This window comes from Tachyglossus aculeatus, chromosome 14 (assembly GCF_015852505.1).
Source record: "Tachyglossus aculeatus isolate mTacAcu1 chromosome 14, mTacAcu1.pri, whole genome shotgun sequence".
In the NCBI taxonomy this organism is placed as follows: domain Eukaryota; kingdom Metazoa; phylum Chordata; class Mammalia; order Monotremata; family Tachyglossidae; genus Tachyglossus; species Tachyglossus aculeatus.
Genome location: NC_052079.1, coordinates 16,930,125 through 16,946,104, shown reverse-complemented (window position 1 = coordinate 16,946,104; position 15,980 = coordinate 16,930,125). Strand labels below are relative to the sequence as shown.

The 15,980-nt window shown below is 41.6% G+C and overlaps 1 protein-coding gene across 1 annotated transcript in view; it reads right to left on the bottom strand.

Moving 5' to 3' along the window:
- The window catches only part of MSRB3 (methionine sulfoxide reductase B3), a 124,306-nt gene that overhangs the window by 55,785 nt on the left and 52,541 nt on the right, over positions 1–15,980 (bottom strand). Inside the window, exon 5 of the mRNA XM_038756854.1 lies at positions 9,791–9,819. Coding sequence (XP_038612782.1) covers positions 9,791–9,819 — 29 coding nt within the window. The remainder of the gene's footprint in view (positions 1–9,790; positions 9,820–15,980) is intronic.

Below are 15,980 nucleotides of genomic sequence, written 5' to 3'. Positions count from 1 at the left end.
ATTATTATTAAAAGGAGGGGGAAAGGGGAAGAGAAGGAAGCAAAAGATAAGAGGACACTTGTAACAACTATCTCCTCACTCTGTTGTATTCTCTCAAGAGCTTCAAACAATAGTCACTTAGTAAATTAATCCCCTTCTCCTACCTGTAATTTATTCTAATGTCTTTCTCCCCAACTACACTGTAAGCTCCTTGATAGCAACGGATAGGTTCTACCAACTCTATTGTAGTGTAGTCCCCCAAGGGCTTAATACAGTATTCTGAACACTGTAAGGGCTTAATAAATTCCACTGATTGATTGATTGACATCCCTGGAATTCATACATCTCGGGGAAGGGAACATGTCTACCAACTCTGTTTTATTGACCCTTCCAAGCGCTTAATATATGTTAAGTGCTCAATAAATACAATTGATTGAGTAATTGATCTCAGTGATGAAGCTCTCCAGTAGAAGTCTGTGTCTTTGGTGTCAACACATTCTGACCCTCCTCCTTCCCTAACCCCAGAATACACAGCTATCACTCCAAACAAATATATTTCTTCCTCAAAAATTGTGTTTTGGGATGTGGAGGGACTATGACGGGGAAGCAATTAAGTTAGCAAACACAGTAGATTAGAACAGCTAAAGGGATCAGTGATATAAATAGCGAATGTTTCTCAGAACTGAAAACATTTTTATACATGAGTTTGGCTTGTTCCTAAAGGCAAGTGGACTAAATCTGAAAGAGGATCCTTCAGGAAGCTGAAATAATATTGCTAAATGCAGCAGGAGGGAAAGTTGTCTCATTATTTAATAGTTTTCATCTTTCAAGACCTGAAGAGAGTACCAATTATGTGGTAACCTAGCGTTACACTACTGTTTACCAGAGGATAATAGAACGGGGAAAAAATTCCAGCGTCAGGCCAAAAATATACCTTGGAACTCATCAAATAAACAATGTTAATGAAATTAAGTCAAAGCCACAGTTTTGGATTAGAGATGATCGTGAAGACATATGGAAAAAACTACTGGAAGTAAATAAGCTGGATTTAAAGAAAACTTAAAATATGTTACATAGTTGACATGAATTCATTATGTTTCAATTAACATGAAACAACGATTGACAAGGTTGTATGGTTATATGAAAGAAGCAAACATAACTATGCAGTGTAGTGGGAAATGACTAACAGCCAAAAAACATAACAAAAGTAAACAACTGAGAAGTCCTGAACTGGGAAAAAAGATATTTTTCTGCTGCAGCTGTTATAATGATTCCAAAAGTAATAATGATGGTATTTATTAAGTGCTTACTCTGTAAAAAGCACTGTGCTAAGTACTGGGGTACATACAAGATAATCAGGTCAGGTACCGTCTGGATCCCCAAGGGGTTCATGGTTTAAGAGGGAGAGAGAACAGATATTTTATCTCCATATAAATGATAAATGAGGGAACTGAGGCACAGAAAATTTGTTACTTGCCCAAGTTTAAGCAGCAGGCAGAGCCAGGACTAGACTCAATCAATCGATCAATTGTGTTTATTGAGCACTTAATGTGTGCAGAACACTATTCAAAGGGCTTGGGAGAGTACAATATAACAGAGTTGGTAGACATGTTCCCTGCCCATAAGGAGCTTACAGTTCAGAGGTGGAGACGGACATTAAAATAAATTATAAACAAGTACTATCAATTATAAATTATAAACAAGTTCTATCTAGAATCACAGTCTCCTCTCTCCCAGCCCCAGGCTCTTTCCTCTAAGCCATGCTTCCTTCCACTTCTGCACTAATGTATGCAACCAAAGAGATACAGCAACCAAAAAGAAAAAGCATCACCATCATTTTCAAGTTACAGGACTTGAGCTGTTTACAACAGACAAGAAAGAAAACTGGATATTTAAAGGCAAAACACCTGATAATAGTCAATACAAAACCGATTGGAAACCATCCCTGATTAACTTTCCTTCTGCCCAGTTCGTATCCCCCCAACCCCTGCCTTGGCATTTCTTCTCCACCTCCACATTTATGCATTTACCTCCAGCATGTCTAAATCACTAACTCATCCACATAACCACTTTTTCACTTTCTTCTGTAATTCATTTTGTACCTGGCTCCCTCACCAAAATTGTACACTCCTTGAGGGCTTCTAACACTATAGTACTCTTCCAAGAGTTTGTGCAGTGCTCTACACAGAGTAGGCAACTGATAAATACTAATGAATTATCAATTGAATGGAACATAAAGCTAATACTAAATGGAACGGAATATGAGCATTTATTGTAGAAATGGGTGCCCCAACAAAGGTACCAAAACTGAAGAAATATGTGAACAGTCATTCAGAATAGTCAGCTCATATACTGTAAATAGTATTTCAGTGACATTCAATTCTCCTAAAATAACAGGAATCTAGAATTTTCTCGATACATTGAGGTGATGAGAGAGAAGAGGAATTGGGGAGCTAAGAGAAATGGCGAGTTTGTCTAGAATTGATAGATTCCACCTGAACCTAAAGGACATCAGACTGTTAGAGCCAATAATTAAGAGATGGAAAGTGGTTGTTGAAACTACAAACTGTAATTTTATTTATTTATATTGATATCTGTCTCCCCCACTGTAGACTGTGAGCTCCTTGTGGGCAGGGAATGTCACTGTTTATTGTTGCATTGCACTTTCCCAAGAGCTTAGTACAGTGCTCTGCACATAGTAAGCGCTCAATAAATATGATTGATTGAATGAATGAATGAATGATTTAAAAAAGCTCCATGATTTGGAGATCAATCAATCAATCAATTGTATTTATTGAGTGCTTACTGTGTGCAGAGCACTATACTAAGCGCTTGGGAAGTACAAGTTGGCAACATCTAGAGACGGTCCCTACCCAACAGTGGGCTCACAGTCTAGAAGGGGGAGACAGACAACAAAACAAAACATATAAACCAAATAGAATAAATATGTAAAACTAAAATAAATAGAGTAATAAATATGTACGAATACATATATATATATATATATATGTGCTGTGGGGAGGGGAAGGAGGTAAGGTGGGGGGGATGGGGCGGGGGAGGAGGGGGTTCAGTCTGTTTTTCCTCTCCTCCTCATTCATTCATTCAATCAATCAATCAATCAATCGTATTTATTGAGCGCTTACTGTGTGCAGAGCACTGTACTATTTTTCCTCTCCTCCTCATTCATTCAATCAATCAATCGTATTTATTGAGTGCTTACTGTGTGTAGAGCACTGCACTAAGCGCTTGGGAAGTCCAAGTTGGCAACATCTCGAGACGGTCCCTACCCAACAGCGGGCTCAATCGTGATGACTCAAGGGCATGGAAAGGCTGGGGACCAATTAGCTCATTTGAGAAAACTGGATAAAATTATAAGTAAGTAAATCATTACAACAAGGTGGCATCTTCAAAAGTTCTGAAGAGGCTGAAAGAAATTGCAGAAATCTTGGCAAGAATGTGTAACTTATCATTACAAAGGGCCACAGGACCAGAGGACTGGCAGGTCGTCAATGTAAACTCCATATATAAGGAGGTGATTTAGGTATCCCAGGGAAGCAGTGCGGTTTAATAGACAGAACACGAGCCTGGGTGTCAAAAGGACCTGGGTTCTAGTCCTGGCTCTGCCACTCGTCTGCTATGTGACCTTTCTCTGTGCCTCAGTTACCTCATCTGTAAAACGGAAATTAAGACTGCGAACCATATGGGACAGGACTGTGTCCAACCCAATTACCTTGTATCTACCACACCATTTAGTACCGTGCCTGGCACAGAGTAAGCGCTTAGGAAATACCATTAAAAAAAATTCAGAGGACTAATCCAGAGTAAATGTTTTGCTTTTCAATTCTGTTTGCCTCCAAATGGCCTCTCTTGTTTCTCCTCCCAGGGAACATGAAATCTTTCACTTACAGACACTTCCAACGTCTGCAGCAATTCGCAGTAATGGATTTTGAAACCTCCCCCAAAAGGATTCAGGGAATCCAGCATAAAATTCTCCCTGGATTTAGCAGTATTATGTTGGGCAGCAGGTCTTGCTGATCTGGCCGTATGATTAACAAACAAGCTTCTCACTCTAATAACAACTTTAGAAAGATAACGGCACCAAATGCCAGATTATCTGATAATCTAATCAGCAAATAAATCTGAATATACATCTGGCTTTATCTCCTAATCTGATCAGCCAACAGTTCTCTGACTATGTGTCCATGGAAGTGGACACAGTGGAAACAGCACGGGCTTTGGAGTCAGAGGTCATGGGTTCGAATCCCGGTTCCACCACATGTCTGCTGTGTGACCTTGGCCAAGTCACTTAACTTCTCTGAGCCTCAGTTTCCTCATCTGTAAAACGGGGATTAAGACTGTGAGCCCCACGTGGGACAACCTGATCACCTTGTACCCTCCCCAGCGCTTAGAACAGTGCTTTGCACATAGTAAGCGCTTAACAAATGCCATTATTATTATTATTATTATTCTGTTAGGTGCTTTATTATATGCCATGCACTGTACAAATTTCTGAGGCAGATTCAAGCTAATCAGGATGGACATAGTCCCTGTCCTGCATGGGGCTCCCAATCTTGATCCCCATTTTGCAGATGAAGTAACTGAGGCAGAGAGAAGTTAAGTGATTTGCCCAAGGTCAAACAGCAGGCAAATGAGAAGTGGCACGGCCAAATGGATAGAGAATGGGAATCACAAGGATGTGGCTTCTAATCCCAGCTCTGCCACTTTTCTGTTATGTCCAACCTGATTATTATTATTAATAATACCACTAATAATAATGGTATTTGTTAAGTGCTTACTATGTGTCAAGAACTATTCTAAGAACTGGGGTAGATACAAGATAATCAGGGTGGACACAGTCCCTGTCCCTTATGAGGCTCACGGTTTTTATCCCTATTTTATAGATGCGGTATCTGAGGCTCAGAGAGGTGAAGTAATTTGCCCAAGGTCACACAGTAGACAAGTGGCAGAGCCAGGACTAGAAACCAGGTCCTCTGAAACCTAGGCCTGGGAGCTCGGCCTGACATTGTGTCAGCTCAGTGCAGGGAATTAGATTCCCTCCAGCCCCTTCCCTCCCCTCCCGCAATTCACTTCCCTCTCTCCCTGTTCTGATCAATCTTCCTTCCCCCTCCAGGCTCTCCTTCACCTGTCCCCCACAACCTCATCCTTTTTTGAAGGAAAATTATTTTGGGGGGCGAGGGGGGTGTCACTCCCAGCTCCTGCTAGTCTGCAGCAGGACAGAGGACAGAGTTAATCCCCACAGCCTCTGGTGGCATTCATTCATTCATTCAATCGTATTTATTGAGCACAAAACACTGTATTAAGCTCTTGGGAGAGTCCAATATAACAACAAATGGACACATTCCCTGCCCAGAATGAGCTCACAGTCTAGAGGGGGGTGGCGGGGAGGGAGGGAATGTCCCTCTTCCTGGCCATGGGATTTCCCAACTGGAGCCCCTTCCTTCCTCTCCCCCTCATCCCCCTCTCCATCCCCCCCATCTTACCTCCTTCCCTTCCCCACAGCACCTGTATATATGTATATATGTTTGTACATATTTATTACTCTATTTATTTATTTATTTATTTTACTTGTACATATCTATTCTATTTATTTTATTTTGTTAGTATGTTTGGTTTTGTTCTCTGTCCCCCCCTTTTAGACTGTGAGCCCACTGTTGGGTAGGGACTGTCTCTATATGTTGCCAATTTGTACTTCCCAAGTGCTTAGTACAGTGCTCTGCACATAGTAAGCGCTCAATAAATACAATTGATGATTGATGATGATGATGATCTCCCCTCTGGGGTCTGGGTGGGGGTGGACTGAGCAAGGATCCAGGAGGGGAGGGTGACTGCAGAGCCTGCAAAGACCCCCAAGGAAAATGGAGGGAAAGGGGTGTGGGTAGAGGGTGAGCGGTGAGAGAGCTACAGGGCATTTTGTAATTCCCTCCAGGTTTTGGTCATCATCTCGGAAACAGGAAGACAACAAGTTAGGGCTCTGGTTGTATCATCTCGGAAACAGGAAGACAACAAGTTAGGGCTCTGGTTGTAGACTGTAAACTTGTTTTGCCCAGGAAATGTGTCTAACAACTCTGTTGTATTGTGCTCTTCCAAGTGCTTAGTACACTGATCTGCACACAGTAAGTGCTCAGTAAATACCATGGGTCGATGGATAATAATAGTAAATAATGATGGCATTTGTTAAGCACTTACTATGTTCAGAGCACTGTTCTAAGCGCTGGGAGAGGAATACAAGGTGATCAAGTTGTCCCACATGGGGCTCACAGTCTTAATCCCCATTTTACAGATGAGGAAACTGAGGCTCAGAGAAGTGAAGTGACTTGCCCAAGATCACACAGCAGACATGTGGCGGAGGTGGGATTCGAACCCATGACCTCTGACTCCAAAGCCCATGCTCTTTCCACTGAGCCACGCTGATGAAAAGCCTCAAAATGGCTAAAGGCCCAGTTGGGTCCCCATGAAAACCAAATTACGCTGAAAGAAATCCAACCAACAGCCCATCATTCCCATAGATAAAATTAGTTAGTCAATCTTTGAAGAAGGCTCCAGTGAGGGTGAGATCCTAACTATGGGCTTCGGGGGGTGGAGGGAAGGGGTATGTGTGTGTTTATTTCAATTGGAGATACATACCCAATTGTTCATGCTTGGTGAGGTTTTGTCTAATCATTCCTAGTTTTTCACTTTAGGTGTATATTCAACTACTGGAAATTCTTCCCATATGCTGTCCCTTCAAGCTCTACTTCTCCTGAATGTTTTTCACAACCCGAACCTCATTTGACCATACTCCACACAGTCGTGCAGTAAATTCTGTGGATGATAGGTACTTTCTTCAAATAAGGCCTAAATGTGTGTGAAATTTGGGTTTGTAACCATTACCTTGATGGCTAGTTATCAACCATGCTGTTTATTTTTCAAGATCCCCTCCCCAGCCCCCTCAGGAAGACTGCCATCTTCCTTCATTTTAAAAATCATTCTTTGTCAGGACACAGCTAGAGCTGTATACAACATTAAACAGATCCAATTTACTTTCAGCATCTGATGAACAATAGAGAAATCGGACCTGTTAAAGTGAGACATTTAATTGTTCCAATATGCTACCTTATAATTTGCAGGATACAGAATTCCAAGAACTAAATTTCCAGGTTTTTTTTTATGATTCTCTAACTCAGGGATAAGCCGAGAGAACATATATAAAATGAAGTAACTGACCGAGTTATTTGGTGTTCTTAATTTGAAACTATTTGAATTCCTTCCTTGAGAACTTAAATTCATAATTGAAAGAAAAAACTGACTTTTAATCATTATCTCCCATAAGAAGTTTTAGAGTCTGAAGAACTTTGTGGTTTGCAAGGCATACAGATGTTGTCAATGAGAGACATAAAAAATTAGCACATGAAAAATCAGTCTCGAGAACAAAACTTCAGTCACAGGAGTGGAGGATGTGTGTCTTGGGCAGATGTTATAACTATTCATATGATAAATACTGACTATCAATACAGAAATTTAAGAACACACTTTAATTTGGATTTGAATTTAACATAAATTAACTTACTTTGACAATGGCTGCCTAATATTTCAGCTTTGAACAGTGCTTCCAGTGAACCTAGGAGGCTGTCCTATTTTTTTAAAAGAAGCTATATTCCAGACACTGTCCAACTTTGACACCATTATTTGTATCTGACTCACTGTTCAGAGTACAACAACTTTATGCGTAGCATTGTTTTACGTCACTAAGAAATGTTAGATGACCAAATAGTGAGTGCCTAGAACTAATAATAATAATAATACTAATTGTGGCATTTGGTAAGTGCTTACTATCTGCCAAGCACTGTTCAAAGCACTGGGGTAGATACAAGGTAATCAGGTTGGACACAGTCCCTGTCCCACATGGGGCTCAGTCTTAATCCCCATTTGACAGATGAGGTAACTGAGGCCCAGAGAAGTGAAGTGACTTGCCCAAGGTCACACAGCAGACAAGTGGCGGAACCGGGATTAGACTGACTCGCAGGCCTGTGGTATATCCACGAGGTCATGCTGATTCTCCGGGTTCTAATCCTGGCTCTACCACTTGTTTGCTGTGTGATCTTGGGCAAGTCATTTAACTTCTTTGTGCCTCAGTTTCCTCATTTGCAAAATGGGGATTAGGCCCGTGAATCCCATGTAGGTCATGGACTATGTCCAACCTGATTTGCTTGTATGTAGCCCAGTGCTTACTGCAGTGCCTGGCATTAAAAATGAAAAGCAAATCAGTTCTGCACTATCTACAAATAACCAATTTCCTACTCAAGGGGCCACATCGATTTGGACAAGATTTGTAAAGGTACAAAACTTCAGAAAACTGTCTCTAATGTCAAATTAAAGGCATTTTACCTTTATCACCTTCCCAAGTACAAATATAATGTTGACGTTCTTTTCCTCATAAAGATAATGAATAACATCCTTGTTTAGGACACATCCAAAATGAGAGTAATGCTCTTGTTTTCTGAAAAAGTAATCTTGTTTTTTTTCCTGAACAAGGAAAGGTGAACATTTCAAGAGAGTCATCTTTCCTATTTCTGACACTGGGCTTGTTTCCCACTTTTAATGAGCTTTCCACCTATAATGAAAGCGGCTCAAATTAATCCCTCAGTACCCGCATTTCTACAAATTCCAGAGAGATAAACTGGCCACATAGTCAAATCCAAGTACATTTTATCATCTGCTAAACCTGTTAGACAAAACATGCTCGTCAGTACTTCCACTATTGGCTCTAATAGTATATTTCATCATTTATGATGCTATTTATTGAGCACCTACTCTGGCAACAGCATTGTACTAAGCGCTTGGGAGAGTATGATACAACAGAGTTGGGAAACACAATCCATGCCCACATCAACCTTACAGCCTGGAGACGTTTCACCTTGAGAGATATCAGTTAGCTTGGGGAAATGATTTTGTTTTATTTATTCCCACCCAAATTAAATGAATCTTGCTTTTAGATTGACATGGAACACCCTCCCTCTTCATATCCAACAAACAATTACTCTCCGCACCTTCAAAGCCTTATTAAAGGCGCATCTCCATTTCCTCCAAGAGGCTTTCCCCAACTAAGCCTTCATTTTCTCTTCTTCCATTCCCTTCTTCATCACCCTGATTTGCTCTCTTCATTCACACCCACCTCAGCCCCACAGCACTTACGTACATATCCATAATTAATTCATTTATATTAATGCCTGTCTCGCCACCTAGACTGTAAGCTCATCACAGGCACGGAACGTGTCTACCGTGTTATACTGTAGTCTCCCAAGTGCTTAAAATAGTGTGCACATGGAAAGCACACAATAAATACCACTGATTGATTGTTTGGGTGACTCCCTCCATAAGGCAGCCTGACTTGCATGGGTGAACGCATTTGTCACTCAAATTGGGACACATCGTCTACTTTCTGACCAGTGGTTTGTGCAGACTTCAAGTTCCCTAAAAAAAATTTTGTCGACTGGCAAGAAAAATATCATACTCGGAGCAATGGCCATTCCCAGCTACCTCCCTGGAGTCCTTTGGGAAAGTATCAATTTGTAGATAGGGAACACCAGATACCTATTCCAGAAATAGCAAAATGAGGCTCCTCAGAAACAATCGTCCAGGGAGCCGATTTATAGGTCTGCGGTGGTAATGCCTGGAAACAGGGGAGTTGGCTTTTTTTGAAAAGCATCCTGCCCGGTCCATATAAAATCAAGCTGAATTTGGTGGACAAATGACCCTTTGGACAATAATTAATCGTAACACATTAGGAACAACGTTGTCGAGGAAAACATACCTGAACCGGAGTCAAATTTGGTTTCTGATCTGTAAAGGAAAAGAGAATTTTTATATTACAAAAACTGTAGGTAGAAGGATGGTGTTTGGGGCTGGGATTTGGGGAGGGGTGTGAAAAGGGTGAGCACTGCATGGAAACAGGATGTCTCTGCTCTAGACTGCACGCCGTTGAGCGGCAGGTAGTGGAAAAAGTTAACGTACAAGTACCCAATTGTTTCACCTTTTTAAAATGCACACTCACCTAGCACCTCTAGCTGCCTGTGTGAGTGTATGTGTGTGCCCATTTATGGAAGCAAATATCATCGGCATAAAATCTGGAAGCCAGGTTAATCTAGAAAACACTAACTCGACTTGTTTTCCGAGGGAGGCGAGGGAGAGAGAGGAATCATAAAAAGCAACCAGGGAGCCACTCTCTTCACTTTGTTTCAACGACCCGATCCCCAGAATGAAAAGGAATGCCAAAATGTACAAGTGTCTTTTGTTGACCATTGTAGATTTTCAGTCTCGAACCACACATCATTTCATCTGAGTGCTTAGCAGAGAGCAAATGAACCTAATAACCTGTGCAATTAATAAGAGGGAGAAAAAATTGTGCCCCAGTGGGAACATCATGTTTCAGATATAGGTTAATACTGGTTGTAAATTCCAAGGTCTTTGAAGCTCTCTATTCAGCTGTGGGAAAGCTTCAGTCGGGTAATTACTCTCAAGATGTGGCTGTCAAGCAGAATTAACCCTATGACTAGGCCTATCGGCATAAGCTGCTCTAAGACAGCATTGTCTGTCTCTAGCTCTCAAACCAATTAGTGGCCATGCGCCCCTGTCAGATTTATATCACACATTAACCATCCGTTGTGTAGATGTTCACGGCTGCCCCGGGAAGATAGAAGAATTGGCCAATAGGCATCCCGTTCAAGGATGTCATCCACTGACAGAAAAGAACTTTCTGAGGAAATGCAGTGAAAACTGAGTGGGAAAAGAAGGTTTTGATCCTCTGAGACTACGCCAAGAGACCAGCACATTTTTGGAAGCTGGGAGCTGACCGCAGGTTTCGTCGTTTTGGATCAAGAAAGGCGTTGTAGAGGGAAAGGTCCCAGTGAGGAAAGGCTGCCTGGATCGCAGCTGTTTGTTGGGGATTTCAAAGAGGTTCCTTTTTGGCTTGAAAAAAATACCCAAATCTTGATGGCTGATGGGAAAGAAAATCATTAGTGTAGTGTGGTCTTGGCTGGCTACTCCAGAAACCCTGCTCAGTACTGAAGGATGTTACGGCAGGAGTCTAGTCTGGGAGTTTATTAATCAATCAATCAATCAATTGTATTTCTTGAGTGCTTACTGTGTGCAGAGCGCTCTATTGAGCACTTGGGAGGGTACAATATAGCAGAGTTGGTAGACATGTTCCCAACCCTCAACGAGCTTACATTCTATTTCACCCTCTCTTGGTTCCACTGGGAGCATTGTCCAGCTACATGGAGTATGTTTTTTCTAATGAGAAAACAATGAGATAACACAGAAAACAACTTGTGCTGTTTTTTTTGGTAATTGTTATGACTTACTGTGTGCCAGCCACTGTACCAAGCACTAAGGTAGATATGAGATAATCAGATTAAACACAGCCCCTGTCCCACATGGGGCTCACAGTCTTAAACCCCCCTTTACAGATGAGAGAACTGAGGCCCAGAGAAGTGAAGTGACTTGCCCCAGGCCACAAAGCAGACAAGTGGCAGAGCTGAGATTAGAACCCCAGGTCCTCCGACTCCCAGGCCTGGGCTTTTTCCTATAAGCCACCCTGCTCTCCACTGCTTTTTTCTCCTTTGGGTTTTCTCGGCAGGTTTCGGGAAAAGTAAATCAACATACAGAGCAGGCAATCGAATGAGAAAGCTAAAGTTGAATCCAATCTGAACAACTGTCAGGATTGACAGGGTGGAAAACAAAGTGCCATCTTTTTTTCTGTTTTTAAAAGAAACATACGCAAGTCCTCTGGTCCTTCCTCAGCACAATGGCCGGTTGTAAGAAAACCAAAGTGAGGAGGGCTGCTAAATAGGAAGTTGCTCATCTGGGGGACTTGGAAAACCCATGAGTATATTTAATTACCCTGTACTCCTGCATTCATTAATTCATTCAATCATATTTACTGAGCGCTTACTGTGTGCAGAGCACTGTACTAAGCGCTTGGGAAAGTACAATACAACAGTAAACATTCCCTGCCCACAAAGTACGTCACACAGTAGCATTTAATAATAATAATAATGATGATGGCATTTACTAAGCGCTTACTATGTGCAAAGCACTGTTCTAAGCACTAGGGAGGTTACAAGGTGATCAGGTTGTCCCACAGGGGGCTCACAGTCTTAATCCCCATTTTACAGATGAGGTAACTGAGGCCCAGAGGAGTTAAGTGACTTGTCCAAAGTCACACCGCTGACAATTGGCAGAGCCGGAATTTGAACCCATGACCTCTGACTCCAAAGCCCATGCTCTTTTCCACTGAGCCACGCTGCCTCTCCTTAACAAAGTGGGACAAAGCAGAAAGGAACATATAAATTCACATTTTTGAGAGATGCTAATTCGAGTTCAACAGGTTACAATAACCATCACAAAGATGGATAAGAAGAGCAACAACATTTGCTATGACTTTTCCAATAAAAATTTGGAGGTGAATTAGTTGCTCTTCTTATCCACAGAAAGCTATGTCTCTCCATTCAGTGGGAATTAAGAAGAGTATGGCCTAGTGGATAGAGCAGAGGCCTGAAAGTCAGAAGCTCCTGGGTTCTAATCCTGACTCTGCCGCTTGTCTGCTGTGTAACCTAGGGCAAGTCACTTCACTTCTCTGGGCCTCAGTTACCTCATCTGTAAAATGGGGATTAAGATTGTGAGCCCCATGTGTGACGTGGACTGTGTTTAACTTGATTATCTTGTTTCTACCCCAGCGTTTAGTACAGTGCCTGGCACATAGTAAGCACTCAACAAATACCACTTAAAAAACAAACAAACAAAAAACCCAAAACACACACCCAGCTCCTCTGACTCCCAAGCCTATGCTCTTTCCACTAATACAACAGAGTTGGCAGACACAGTCCCTGCCCACAATGAGCTTACAGTCTAGAAAGGGCCACAGATATTAACTTAAATAAATGATTTATACTATATAATTGATAGTACAAATTATACTAGGCTATATACTCTACTATAATTTGAATCCCTGTCAGAAGAAAACAGTCAGGGCATGGTAGACAATACCAGTGGAATGAAATCTGTTCATTACTGTCCAATTTATTTTTGATGCTGGAACCATTTTCTCTGAAAGTTCATTCAGGAAGAAAGGGAAGATGTAATGGCTTCACAAATGATCAACAGGGCAAGTAAATCTGTTCTGCTGCTGATGAAATCTGGCAATCCTGGACCCATACAACACCAATTTTTGAGAGGACAGCCCTCTGAATTCCACACAAATTCAAGTTCCTCGGTGGTCTTCAAGAGTTGGCTCAAGGAGGCAGTTCTCTGGGCCTCAGTTACCTCATCTGGAAAATGGGGATTAAGATTGCGAGCCCTATGTGGCACAGGAACTCTGTCCAATTACCAATTTCCTTGTACCTACCCCAGCGCTTAGCACAGTAAGTGCTTGAAAAACACCACAGTTGTTATTGTTATTATTATTGTTATTAAGTGCTAAAAAGCAATATACCAGTCAAGACTCAGGTCACAAAAAGAAGAAAGGAATATCTCCACAAATCATAATCTCTGGCCCTGAATAGTCAGCCCAAAATCAGGGTTGGGCTCTGAATCACTGGTAAATTAAGAAATAATAAAAATGAAGCACATGGAATTTACCTTGTCTTGTTCCATAAAAGAATGTATTTTTATGCCATTTCACTCGCATGCACACACACACACACACACACACACACACACACACACACACACACACACAAACACAACACACAGACTGCCTGGGCATGAATATTGCTGAACTCTCCTTTATTTAACCTGGCTCTAAATCAAATGGGCTAACCAACTTTATATAGACCATCAAATACCATCCTGGAGCAAGGAACTGAAGGCTAAGAAAAATGATTTACTAGAAATGAGACTCTGCTTTTGAAATAGCCAGCAATCGGTATCACCAGCATAGACATGCCAACTCTGTAAAAAAAAGGTGTTTTTAGAGACTATCTTTTCTCAGCAAGCAACAAAGAAATCTGCTGCTCTTACCCATAGCTGGTTCTGTCTGTGTCTCTCTCTTGTACCAAGGAGAAAAACCAAGACCTTTTCCATACAGCCTCAGACATTAGGCATTTTCATATTTAATAATTTAAAGTCATTACTCATCTTGTTTCAACAATGGCCACTAGCTCCCCACCTCATGGCCCCTCTCTTGGCCCAAAAATGAAACTGTTTAGAAAATCAGGGTTCTCCTCCTAAACTAAGGGGAATGAGGGAAAGTTACCCAGAAAGCAGCAGAGGATAGAGGGCTGATAGTGACAACAGGGAGCTCACACAGGAACGTATGCCAGGGAGCGTGAGGGAATCCCTGCAGTTGAGAAACTTTTAAAGCAACAGAAAGGAGCAACTAGAAAGAAGACCAGAAAAAGAAAATTATGAAGAGTGTTTGCATGAAGGTAATCCAAGTAGGCCTGGGAGATTGCAAAGAAATACAAGGTGAAGCTGAAAGAACCAATTCTCGACTATTGGTTGTTTTTGTTGTTATTTGGGTTTCTTTATAGTCACTTCACTACTCTGTGCCCCAGTTATCTCATCTATAAAATGGGGGTTAAAACTGTGAGCCCCACATGGGACAGGGACTGAGTCCAACCTGATTAGCTTGTAGCTATCCCAGGACTTAGTCCAGTGTCTGGCACATATTAAGTGCTCAACAGATACCATAAAAAAAGAGTGTGAGTCCCATATGGGACAGGGACTGTACTCGAACTGATTATCTTGTAACTACAAGTCTTAATATACTGCTTGTCACCCACTGTAAACACTTAACAAATACCACAATTTTCATTATTACTATTCCATTTTTCAAGGAATCAACCTTTTGAGTGACTATCCTACAGACTGGGGCTTTGAAAAATGAATACCATTGCATGTGAATTCCCCAATGGCATTAGACATAGCGTGGTCGGCAAGTGGTGCTACCATAACTCTCAAAGCAGAATTGTGGTCATCATCGTCAACATAGAATCAGCAGCTGCTCGCCACGCAAAGAAAACAACCTCTCTCCCAGATGGCTTTGTCATGATCTGGGCTGTTTCCCCACATGATTCTCCCAACCTCTGCTGCCATATATATTAGCATTAGAGGTTGTCCAGTTTAGGTAGGGCTCACAGTTTTAACCCCCATTTTATAGATGAGGTAACTGAGGCACAGAGTAGTGAAGTGACCATAAAGAAACCCAAATAACAACAAAAACAACCAATAGTCGAGAATTGGTTCTTTCAGCTTCACCTGGTATTTCTTTGCAATCTCCCAGGCCTACTTGGATTACCAAGAGGAATCACTCTAGGTGATTCCATGAATTCATTAAAAAAGTCTTTAAGGCTCTCGGTCAGCTCTCTCTCCTGGTTATCTTCCTTCCTTCCCCGCTACACCCCTGCTCTCATGCTTCACTCATAATCAATGATTTTAATTGATGGTATTTATTGAGCACTGACTATGTGCTGAGGACTGGACTAAGCATTTGGGAGAGTTCAATATGACAGAATTAGCAGACATATCTCCTGCTATAATGAGCTTACAGTCTAGAGGGGGGATAGAGCCATTAATATGAATACATAATTTCTATTATAGAATCTTCTCAAGCCAAAGATGCTTACTTTGCCTCATCCTCTTTAATTTATTCATTCGATCATATTTTTGAGCTCTTAGTGTGTGCAAAGCTCTCTTGCCAATCTTACTCTGAAACTTCCTCCCACATGCTTCAGGCAGGGCAATGTTCTCCCCATCTTCAATGCCCTCCTGAAATCACACCTCCTCCAGGAGGTCCTCCCTGATTAACATTTCATCTCACCCCCCCCACTCAATTCCCTCCCCTCTGGCAATTTCAGCACTTCTCTAGACTAGGCTCATCTTTACTGTAAGCTCGTTATGGGTGGAGGAAATAATACATACCATTAATTCCATGTCACCTAAACACTTGTCTATCATGCCTACCAAGTCTTGTTAGATTGTATTCTCCCAAGCACTTAGTACAG